This window comes from Gobius niger, assembly GCF_951799975.1.
Source record: "Gobius niger genome assembly, chromosome: 21".
In the NCBI taxonomy this organism is placed as follows: domain Eukaryota; kingdom Metazoa; phylum Chordata; class Actinopteri; order Gobiiformes; family Gobiidae; genus Gobius; species Gobius niger.
In genome coordinates, this window is record NC_136872.1 from 24,801,453 (window position 1) to 24,813,723 (window position 12,271).

General features: G+C 45.7%; 1 protein-coding gene across 1 annotated transcript; it reads right to left on the reverse strand.

The window, feature by feature from the left end:
• Positions 1-7,001: 7,001 nt before the first annotated feature.
• On the reverse strand, positions 7,002-12,050 carry LOC306981054 (zinc finger protein basonuclin-2; the record flags this gene model as incomplete). Its single annotated transcript, XM_079580602.1, has 7 exons — positions 12,010-12,050; positions 11,019-11,124; positions 10,738-10,907; positions 10,605-10,670; positions 9,076-9,273; positions 8,610-8,889; positions 7,002-7,408 (listed from the first exon to the last, which is right to left on the reverse strand). Exons 1-7 carry the CDS (start codon positions 12,037-12,039, stop codon positions 7,002-7,004), a joined length of 1,257 nt encoding a protein of 418 aa, XP_079436728.1. The 5' UTR covers positions 12,040-12,050.
• Positions 12,051-12,271: the final 221 nt, after the last annotated feature.

A 12,271-nucleotide genomic window follows, 5' to 3' on the forward strand; every position in this document is an offset into this window, starting at 1 on the left:
ACCTGGAGCTCCTCCTGTAGCACCTGGAGCTCCTCCTGTAGCACCTGGAGCTCCTCCTGTAGCGCCTGTAGCTCCTCCTGTAGCTCCTCCTGTAGCGCCTGTAGCTCCTCCTGTAGCTCCTCCTGTAGCGCCTGTAGCTCCTCCTGTAGCGCCTGTAGCTCCTCCTGTAGCACCTGGAGCTCCTCCTGTAGCACCTGGAGCTCCTCCTGTAGCACCTGGAGCTCCTCCTGTAGCACCTGGAGCTCCTCCTGTAGCGCCTGTAGCTCCTCCTGTAGCACCTCCTGTAGCTCCTCCTGTAGCACCTGGAGCTCCAATTTTATTATTTTATTTATTTATCAGGGACGATACAATCAACATAGTTACAATTAATATTTGCAGCTGATGCGATGCATGAAGAGCTTTTAGCTAGTGCTAATTCCCAGCTTATGTCCCTGGTTGGGCCTTTCTACGTAGTTTACCTGTAGCTCCTCCTGGAGCTCCTCCTGTTTTACTCAGTGGATGAATGAAAGACGTTCTCCTGCATCTTCTCCTCACGGTCCTGAATCTTCTCTCCATGAAATGTCCACGTCCTGGGACATAACTGTCCAAGTCAGTGAGGGTTGTCCCAAAGTGTGAGATAAACAAGCAGCAGCTAAAGCAGACGAGCTAGTTAGCATCGTCATGCTACCTCCTAAAGTCCGTTTTGACGTGACTTCTGACTGAAAAAAGAGTCCATGAGTTTGATTAAATCCTTTCACCTCCTCTCAGGAAAGAACACGAAGCTTCTCCGTCATCACAGTTTTTCCTCCGGTCGTCCGTGAGCTCAGAGCTGCTCCTCGTGTTTGTTTACAGGAGACGCTTCCTGGTCTCTGGCGCTGAGGCCACGCCCCTCGGGGATTTATTACTGCGTCTCTGATTGGTTCAATTAATGATACGAAGTGACGTTTTTATACTATATTGCTGGGTTGCAGGTGACATCACAGCGTTCTAATGGCCAATACTATTGTATGGAGGAAAACTTATTTTGTTTTTGAGGACATTTTTAGTCTTGTACAGAGAGATTATGGACCCAGTGAATGATATTAATGATCATTTTTGTAATTCATATATTTTCTTTTGAGCTATGACTTGTGAAAGTGTAATGCTGTTAATAGGAAAAACTGGCTCCTGCCCCCCCGCTGGGCCCGATGACATCATCATATTCTAGAACCTGCAACCCAGCAATTAGAGCGCCGTTAGATCCCAAGCACAAAGCCACACATTTATGATGCTCCAGTGTATAAAACACCTGTACAAACCCACCGCCCATAACTGCTATTTAATTGTTTTTTGTTTATTTTTCTCCCATTTTCTGCCTGTTTGCACACCCTGTGTTTCTAAGAGCAGGGTACATTACAGGTACATTTCGGCTTTGTTAGATCAATAAAGGCTCTTTATATCTGTTGTGCTGTTGTTTTGCTGTACATTGTAATAAAATAAACATTAATGCACATTTCCACTGAATTTTATTGTTTTTGAGCTTCATCCATGAGAAACACAATCAGGAGAGAATAAATAACAACAATATTGTACAAATATTTATTCACACATCGACTGAGCAGTGAAATCTACACGGGGTAATTTGACAAATAGCCCCGGTGTAAAGGTTTTAAACTACCCCCCATTTCAGGCTACCCCCCGGTGATTTGAAATCAGTTTCAAGTTACCCCCAGGGGTAAGATAAACGCGATTTCAACCCAAACCCTAACCCTAAAGCTAACCTTACCTTAGCCCTAACCTGGGGCTGGAAGCAAGTTCGCCATTTTATACTCACTACTGCCACCTCAGGCCATATGTGTAACTGCACCTTCTATATTAAGCTCGTGCATGACGGCAATTCGGCCGAAGTGACACATTTTTGAGTGACCGTACAGGATTTTAGAGGCAGTTGTGGTGAACAGGTCTGAGCTCATTCTACACATTAGGACATGGCTGGGGGGGAGGAAAATACTTAATTTTAACATTTTTAAACTCCTTATAGTCCCTTTAAGGATAGTGGAGTTTACGAGCTGAAGCTAACCTTACCAGATGAAAAGTTACGAGAGTTGTCGCTATTATTAGCAATTAACATCCGGGCATTTTCTATTTAACACAGCATGGCCAAACACACAATACATATTGTGGCGGGGGTAATCTGAAATCAGGGGGGGTAACTTGAAACCGATTTCAAGTCACCCCCCGGTAGTCTGAAATCAAGTACCGGGGGGTACGGTGAATGGGGGGGTAGTTTGAAATCGCTACACCGGTCTCCTTTTTTCTTAGCTGGGATCACAAACGAAGAGTCTTCAGGGTTTCCTCTTTGCCCTGTGCAGGAAGAGCAGAGGCAGGACCAGACATTTGGGCAGCTCGAGCCAGCGCGACTGGATGACCAGCAGGCACAAGTCCACGCCGGCGGGGGACAGGATCCTCAGGGTGTTGAACAGCGTGGAGTTGAAAATATCCACCAGCTGAACGCCCAGAATGATCGCCACCGTGTACAAGGCGGCGCGCTTCGACCGGCTGACGGCCCTCCTGTCCCCGCCCCCTTCACCGGGCGCCGGACGAATCAGGGCGCGGAGAACGAAGACGGCGCAGAAGGTCTCCAGGGCTAGAGACGCCGCGACCAAAACCAGAGTGAGGACCAGGGTGCACAGAAGATTCACGCGGTTCATCACGGCAGTCAGCCCGACGCTCAGCAGCCACACCGAACCCACGCAGGCGCCCCTGACCCCGCCCCTCTCCTTCCAACGCAGGAACGCGATCGGGCGGACCACGGCCAGGTGGCGGTCCACGCAGGTGAGCGCGTGGAAGAAGATGCGCCCGTAGCGGCTGATGAGGGACAGGCTGAAGCCCGTCGTAGCCACCGCGCCGAGCTCCTTCACGTAGATGCTGTAGCAAAACATGGCCACGCCCACCAGGTTCAGCGCCTCCATCGCCAGCAGGTTCAGGGTGAAGGCCTCCGAGTGGCTCAGGGACCGGCGCTTCCTGCAGAGCAGCAGCAGGACGGACAGGAAGACGGGGAAGCAGAGCAGGTAGAGCAGGAAGTAGGCGGAGAGCAGCGGCAACGAGGCGGGAGAGGGACAGAAGTCGAGAGCGGGCGGAGACGAGTCGGTGGAGTTGGTGGAGTTGGTGGAGTTGGTGTTGTTGGTGGAGTTGGTGGAGTTGGCTGCGTCCGACGCCATCTGACAAAGAGGGAAGGCAGAGAAGTTTGGACCGGATGCTTTGGTCGTTGGAGAAGGACATGATAAACCACACACATAGAACATTTATGAAACAAAAGACAGTCCCAGGATGTCACGATGTTCATCTTCAGCCTCATGACTGAGCTCTGACACAGTGATGCTGGTGACAGGGGCGGACTGGGACTGAGAAACGGCCCTGGACTCTTCCACAAATACATATTTAACCCTTAACCGAGTGCATTTCGAGTGCACTTCGGCTTTACCCAAATCGAAAAGCTTCTTGACCGAAGAGCAACAGTGTAATGCCTGATTTGAAAGGCTTACAAAAGTGATTGAAACTTTTTCTCACGTTGTCGCCACATTTTTATCATGTTTTTGTTGCTTTTTCGTCACTTTTTTGTTGTGTATTTGTTGTGTTTTCGTCACTTTTGTGTCACTTTTGTATTATGTTTTTGTTGCTTTTTTTCATTGGTTTTTTCCATTGCTTTGTTGTGTTTTTGTCTCTTTTTTGTTATGTTTTTGTCATGTTTTTGTTGCTTTCCCAACACATTTTTGTACCGTTTTCATCCTCATTTTCGTCGCTATTTTGATTCTTTTCTTTTAAGCTTTTAGATTTAGGTAAAGCTCGGCTAATCTCTTAACTCCCACCTGAACCGATCACATTTTCTACAGTTTGGCTTTACCCAAATCTAAAAGCTTCTTGGGGAAAAAAACGTCAAAATGGAGACGAAAAATGAGAAGAAAATAGCAGGAAAAAAACAAAAACTCATTTGACAAAAGAGCAGCAAGAAAGTGACAAAAAAGTGATAAAAGTGCAGCAAAAAAGAAACAAAATGTGACAATAAATTGAAACAGAAAAGCGATAAATGAGACAAAAACTCAACAAAAGAGCAGCAAAAAAGGGACAAAAATGGAACAAAATGCAACAAAAAAGTGACCAACAGTAACAAAAAAAGTTTGCAAAAATGAGAGGAAAAAAACATATTGACAACAACTTGAGGAAAAACATCAGTTTTGTGGGTCTTAGCTTTCAAATGAGGCGTTACTCTGGCCTTTAGGCAAAGAGGAGAGAATGCATTCGGTTTAGGCGGGTGGTAAGAGGTTAAGGCGGGGGATTAGAGGAGAAAATGGAAAGGCCAGACCGGTGTCCCAAGAGCCAGTGACCCTTCTGTGCTCTTCCAGAATGGACATATGGCCGGTCCGCCAATGCCTTGTGATGCTTGTGAAGCCTTTCTGTGGTTTGCCACAAATCAATGGTCCTTTGGGATCAATAAAGTTTTCTGAATCTGAATCTATTGACACAAAACCAAGAAAACTCCACAAAATCAGTGCAGCTTTGCAGCTTTTGTCCTGTGCATCCGACAAACAGGGCTTTTCCGATACTTGGTTTATGATAGAGATACTTTCTCCGAGACCTTTTAAACATTTGTTGTGCAAGATCTGCAAATGTACAACGGGCTCATCTCCAATGGGAAGAAATGCATGAAAAATGGGGAATAATTTTGGGGGAAATGGGCAAAAATGAGGAAAAAGAATGGGGGGTGTGGGGGGAAAGGGGGAAATTAGGAAAAAAATTGTAATAAAAATTTGGGGTACAAATGGAAATAAATTATTATCCCGGGGCAGAAATTCAGAAAACATTTGGGGAGAAAATCATTTCTTTAAGTCACTTCCTTTAACCTCTTAACTCCTGCCTGAACCGAGAGGATCTTTTTCCTCACATCATCAGATTTTTTTTCATCATTTTTTTGCTTGGTATTCAACTCATTTTTGTCACATTTTTGTAATTTTTTTGGTCAATTTTTTATCACATTTTTGTAGTTGTTTTGGTCAATTTTTTATCACATTTTGGTCATTTGTTCGGCAATTTTTTTGTCAATTTCTTGTGACATCTTTGTGACATTTTTGTCATTTTTTCATCAATTTTTTGTCACTTTTTTGTCACATTTCCAACATTGTTTTTGTCTCAGTTTTGTTGCTATTTTCACAGCTTTTTTCCAGAAGCTTTTAGATTGGGGTAAAGCCAAACTGGAGAAAATGTGCTCGGTTCAGGTGGGAGTTAAGGAGTTAATGGACCAACAGCATCTAAACTGTTTTGATGCTGCTTTGGACATTATTTTGTTGACCCCAGTCGTGTCTAAACCTTTAGTTTTAACCATGGTATTGCTTAGCCAGGCCTACATACAAACCAGCCTTTTTAATCCCTTTCCTTTGAATGTTTCATAAATCACAGATAAACGTACCTGAGCGGATCTGAGCACGAACATCCACAAGGTGTAAAAGCTGGATCTGGATCTGGAGCCGGCGAGAGGAGAGAGACCAGAGCCGACTCTGGATGTCATGACACTTTGCATGTTTCACTTCAAATACTGCTCTTCATTTTCCTAAAACATTGAGCGCAGGTGTCTGTTCGTGTCACTCAGTGTGTGGTTTGGGGAAACAGTCCGTGAAAATCTCAAATGTTTTATACAAATCACATGAACTCGAACTTAACCCCCAAACGTGCATCAAAAAACATGGACTCTCATCCATTTATACGGCAAACATTGTTTTTCCTGAAAACAAAGAATGTGGATTTATTCACAATCACAAAAACACTTTACCTGGTATGAAAGTTTACGCTTTTATGTCACAGTTATGAATCAATTTGGCCCAAGTATTTAACCTCTTAACTGAACGGATCCCATTTTCTCCAGTTTGGCTTTACCCTAATCCAAAAACTTCTTGGGGAAAAAAGCACCAAAACAGCCACAAAAAATGAGAAGAAAACAAGGATGTAAACGCAACAAAAATGTGACAAAAATTCAACAAAAAAATGACAAAAATTCAACCAAAAAGTGACAAAAAAGTGACAAAAATTCAACCAAAAAGTGACAAAAAAGTGATAAAAATTCAACAAAAATGTGACAAAAATTCAACAAAAACGAAAAAAAAACAACAACCAAAAGGTGACACAACAGCAATAACGCGAGGAAAAAGATCAGTTTTGTGGGTCTTAGCTTTCAAATGAGGTGCTACACAGGCCTATATAACAGCCAAAGAGGACAGAATGCATTTGGTTCAGGCGGGAGTTAAGAGGTTAACCTCTTAACTCCCGCCTGAACCAAGAGGATCTTTTTCCTCACGTCATCAGATTTTTTTTTTGTTGGGTATTCAACTCATTTTTGTAATTTTTTTGTCACATTTTTATCACATTTTTGTCACTTTTTTGTCACATTTTTTTCATTTTTTCGTCAATTTTTTTTTCAAATTTTTGTCATTTTTTTTTATCACGTTTTGTCACATTTTTGTAATTTTTTCGTCAATTTTTTGTCACATTTCCATCATTGTTTTCGTCTCAGTTTTGTTGCTTCTTCACAGCTTTTTTCCAGAAGCTTTTGGACTGGGGTAAAGCCAAACTGGAGAAAATGTGCTCGGTTCAGGAGGGAGTTAAGGGGTTAATATGGAAGCTGCAGTTACACGTATGATCTGAGGTGGCAGTAGTGAGTATAAAATGACTAACTTGCATCTAGCCCCTTTAAGGCAGGGGCTAAGAGGTTAAAATAAATGGTCTTTAAAGGAAAAAATGAACATTATTGTTTTGTTTTCTGGTTCGACATGACAAATATTTTAGTATTGGTATAAAAACATTAAAAACATAAAAACATTATTCTCTCTCTCTTACAGAGGACATTTTCCAAACTTTTCTATCATTTTCATAACTTCCCTGTTCACCTGCAGCGTCTCGCCTTAAAGCTCAGCGACTGGAGGTTCTGAGCTTTCAAATGAGGAATGTCCACAAACTCGAGTCCGTGCAGCTTTCCCCCCGCAGGTGATTGTCTCTCACATCTCCCCGAGTCTCTGTCGCTCGATTTTCACCGGGACGCTGGATTTCCTCGACTTCTTCTTCCTGGGCGTGGCCTCTCGCGGCGGCCAACAGCAAAACCCGGACGTTCCCCCGGCGTCTTCCACGAAACTGGAATTAGAAACCGGACTGAAGCGACCGTCCTGTGGCGCGGCGTCGGGGAGGCTTCTGCGGGGCGGCCCCTGGCTCGGGCTCCCGGGGCAGGGGTGTAGGCGCGGGTGGGGGGCGAGGGCGGGCCCCGAGGAGCAGGTGTGGAGCCGGGGGTTGGGGTTGGCGCTGTGGCGGTTCCGGCTGCGTAAGGAGCTGAAGACCATGCTGCAGCCGGAGACGGTGCAGCGGTGCTTGATCTTCAGGTGCACCGCGTTGTAGTGGATCTTCAGGGTTCCTGCGGGAAAACAGAGGAAGTTTAACCTCTTAACTCCCGCCTGAACCGAGAGGAGCTTTTTCCTCACGTCATCACATTTTTTTTATTTTTTAGTTGGGTATTCAACTCATTTTTGTAACTTTTTTGTCACATTTTTGTCACATTTTTTGTCAAATTTGTGTTATGTTTGTCACATTTTGTAACATTTGTCATTTATTATTATTTTTTTATCAAATTTTTGTCACATTTTTTTGTAATTTTTTTTGTCAACTTTTTAACAAATTTTTGTCATTTTTTCCTCCTTTTTTTGTCATTTTTTGTCAATTTTTCATCACATTTTTTTCATTTTTTGCTACATTTTTGTCATTTTTTTGTCAAATTTTTATCATATTTTTGTCCTATTTTTTTATTTATTTTTTGTCACATTTTGTAACATTTTTGTCATTTTTTTGTCACATTTTTGTCATTTTTTGTCACATTTTGTAACATTTTTGTCGTTCTTTTTGTCATTTTTTGTCAATTTCTTGTGACATTTTTGCCCCTTTTTCATCCACTTTTCGTCACTTTTTTGTCACTGTTTTCTCACTTTTTTGTCACATTTCCATCATTGTTTTCGTCTCAGTTTTGTTGCTTTTTTCACAGCTTTTTTCCAGAAGCTTTTGGACTGGGGTAAACAAAGGTTTTCCTGTCAGTGTTCAGTCCAAATCTGTGAACGTGCAGTGGATGAAAGGATGATGTTTCGTGGTTGTGTGGACGACTTTCTGGTCCTAAAGGAAACCCCCTCCTGAGGGCTGTATGTCTTTATGTCTTTGAAATATCTATGAAAAAGCAGGTAGTTTTGCAGGTCAGGCAAGGACCTTCTAGCTGTGAAGCGACTGCACTAACCGCTGTGCCACCGTGCCAAGTGACTCATCAAATGTGTGTCAGTTTTATGTTTTCTATTTGTTTTTTATGATGTGAGTTTGGTGAAGTTTGGTGAACGACATTCTCAGAGAGAAGAGCTGCTGCTGAGGGATGAGTTCCTCTGACCCGGGTGGACAAACCCAGACGTGGAGCTTATGGATCAGGGCCACGACAGAGCGCGTTACTAGGTTTAGCTAACCCGGGGTTTCTCTGAGGATTTGTGACCACTTCCTGTGTCAGTGCCAAGCGGCCAATCACAGAAGAGATACAGTTATCCATCGGCTACAACAGAGGGAGGAAGGGGAGAGTTCAGCTTCACCTTTATCGTAGAAGCTCTTCCCGCAGACGCCGCAGCAGACCCGGCCTTTGCGTCCGGAGTGGGGCGGGGCCAGGAGGGAGGCGCCCGGGCCCAGCGCCGGACAGAACACAGACGAGGAGAGACTGTAGCAGCCGAGAGGAGACAGAGGAGGCTCCAGTTCTGCTGCTGCGGCAGGAAGAGGAGGAGGCGTGTCCGGGTCCGGCTTCACACGGAACGCCCCGGGACAGTCGCACGCCTCGGACGACTTCTGAGCCGCGGGGTGAAACAGCGAGACGGGATCCTGCAGAGAAACAACACAATCAAGTAAAAAAACTCCTCCTCGTCAGTATTTTTACTGCACTCAGCTGGACCGGAGTAAAAGTATTTTGGAAAGATACTTTGAGTTTCTGCAGGACATTTGTACGGCCTGAGTTCATAATAAAAGCACATTAATCCGCCTCTCCCTCGGCGGGTCATGAGGCCGTACCTTTGCGGCCGGCGTCCCGTGCGGCGCTGCGGAGAGTCTGCGCTGATGTTTCCTGGACTCGTCCTCCGCGTGCTCGCCGCCGGTCATGAGCTGGACGATGGGGCGTGTCTCCCCAAACCGCAGGAACTGCCCCAGGATCAGCTGCTCCTCCTGAGGACTCACCAGGAGCCAGCGGTCCAGAGCGCGGCCGCCCGGGTCCTGCAACAGAGAGCGGGCTCCTCTTCTCACACTCACTTTTCTAAAGGTGTGACCGAGTTCATGACCGAGCGGTTCTTTAAAGCTGCACATGCACATTATTACCGTAAATGCTCTAATACAGGCCGGGGCCTTTATTTACTCAAGGGCATCAGGACCAGGCCTTTATTGGAACCAGGCCACAATTAGAGACAGGCCTTTATTTCTATTTGAGCAAAACGGACGACCAGGAAAACGAAGAAAAACGAGATTTGTGTCCATTTGCACCTAAAATATTAGGTTCATTTATTAATTAACATTTCAAACCCTCTCCCAGCGGCTGGAACATTGACGCCTTTTATTTTGTCGGGACAACAGGAAGTGTTTTGTTGCTGTTAGCGGAGCTTTGACATCAATGTCCCTGCAGGTTTCTGTTTCGTTTTGTCACACAACATTTGTTGCCCTGTTTCCAAATATCGTCACAGGAGGTTTGAAAAGTGGCTAAATCTGTGTCAAAGTTACGCTCGGATCAGCTCCTCCACAGCGTCCGCATCGGCCCGGGTTCCCGTTTGTTACTTCCTGCACGTGAGTTTTCATTTACACGAGTATGAGACAAATTCCTAACATGGGGAATATTTCTACTGCTATAGTTTCTAATAAAAGCCCCGGCCTGTTTTAGAGACCGGCTTTAATTTGCCTCCGCCAGCCGTGAACCCGGCCACTGTCGGAGACCCGGCCCCTGTCGGAGACCCGGCCTCTGTCGGAGACCCGGCCTCTGTCGGAGACCCGGCCCCTGTCGGAGACCTCAGAGACCCGGCCCCTGTCAGAGACCTGGCCTCTGTCGGAGACCCGGCCCCTGTCGGAGACCCGGCCCCTGTCGGAGACCCGGCCCCTGTCGGAGACCCGGCCCCTGTCGGAGACCCGGCCTCTGTCGGAGACCCGGCCCCTGTCGGAGACCCGGCCCCTGTCGGAGACCCGGCCCCTGTCGGAGACCCGGCCCCTGTCAGAGACCCGGCCCCTGTCAGAGGCCCGGCCCCTGTCAGAGACCCGGCCCCTGTCTGAGACCCGGCCCCTGTCGGAGACCCGGCCTCTGTCGGAGACCCGGCCTCTGTCGGAGACCCGGCCCCTGTCGGAGACCTGGCCTCTAAAGGAGTACAGGCCAGTAGTAGTGGTCAGCATGGCGCCTTTACTTTCCATCACGGTGCAATGGTCTCTCGGACGCTACAGGATCAATTGTTTTGTTTTGGACGAGTGCTGACAACTATAGGCCCTATGATATGAACTCCAGGCGTATGCTACAGTTATGTTTCTGTCCAGTCAAATCAACCAAATCAATGAATGAGTCAATCATTCACCTGTAGCTTGTATCCTCGGACGTAGTCGCCGAGGCTCCAGCCCAGGGTGTGCAGGATGTGCCCGACCTGAAGAACAAAGGCGAGTGAACAGAGTGATCAGTTTGACCCGCAGTTCCTGCAGCTGCAGACTGACCTGGTCCGGCGTGAGGACGCTGTAGAGCCGGTCCAGAAGGATCTTCAGTCGGACGGGGACGGCCTGCGCTCCGTACAGGACCAGGGAGCTGAGGTCCAGCACCAGCCCGGGAACGGCCACCTCCACCGGGCCACAGCCGGACGCTCTCCTGGGGCCCAGCTTCTCCAGCGCTGGACCAGAAAATAAGACTATATCTCACGGCAATAAATCCTCACCAAGATCGGCTTAGACGCAAAGTTACAGCATCAACAGGTGGTTCTAATCCCAAATGTTACACTCACCGTGGAGCACCCAGCTGAGGCCGCAGAGTCCGCACGATCGCGTCTGGACCGGGCTCGGTCTGAAGCCGTCGCAGATCCTCAGGGACTGGCCACGACACGGAGATCTCTGTCCCGGATACAATTTACAACATCAAACCCAAACGTGGGCAGGAACTACACCAGACCACAGGGTTCACAACTCCTTTCAAACATACTATCGGTCCCATAAAGAGAGTCTAGTCGGCACCTCGTATTTCATACACAAGGCAACTCAGTGTGCCTAGTAAAGACAAAAGAACTAATCAGTTTATGCTCCTAACTCCCACCTAAACGGATCCCATTTTCTCCAGTTTGGCTTTACCCTAAATAAAAAGCTTCTTGGGGAAAAAAGCACAAAAACAGCCACAAAAAATGAGAAGAAAACAAGGATGTACACGCAACATAAAAGTGACAAAAATTCAACAAAAATGTGACAAAAATTTAACAAAAATGTGACAAAAATTCAACAAAAATGTGACAAAAATTCATCAAAAATGTGACAAAAATTCAACAAAAATGTGACAAAAATTCAACAAAAATGTGACAAAAATTCAACAAAAAAGTGAAAAAAATTCAACAAAAATGTGACAAAAATTCAACAAAAATGTGACAAAAATTCAACAAAAATGTGACAAAAATTTAACAAAAATGTGACAAAAATTTAACAAAAATGTGACAAAAAAATTTAACAAAAATGTGACAAAAATTCAACAAAAATTTGACAAAAATTCAACAAAAATGTGACAAAAATTCAACAAAAAAATGACAAAAATTGAAAAAAAAATAAAAAATACATAAATAAGGTGACACAACACAGCAACAACGCGAGGAAAAAGATCAGTTTTGTGGGTCTTAGCTTTCAAATGAGGTGTTGCACAGCCTATAGCCAAAGAGGACAGCATGCGTTCGGTTTAGGCGGGTGGTAAGAGGTTAAAGAAGTGTTGATGACATATTCGGGGGAGTGGTGTTTTACCTGCGTTTGAGCGTCGGGGCTGATCCTCATGACTCACACCTGGAAAATGAAGGTTTGTCATGAATAAGTTTGACCTCATGGTGACGGTAAAGATGTTAAACACACGGCGACAGAGACGGGTTTGACGTCAGGTTTTCTTCTTGTATTTTCTTCATTCACGTGACTCAACAAAGGGAATCTCTGACTCTGGTGCAGAAAGACAAGTGCGTTGCCCGAGGGCTAGAACCGCCGACCGTCAGGACTGTCTGTTTGGTCGGTCTTT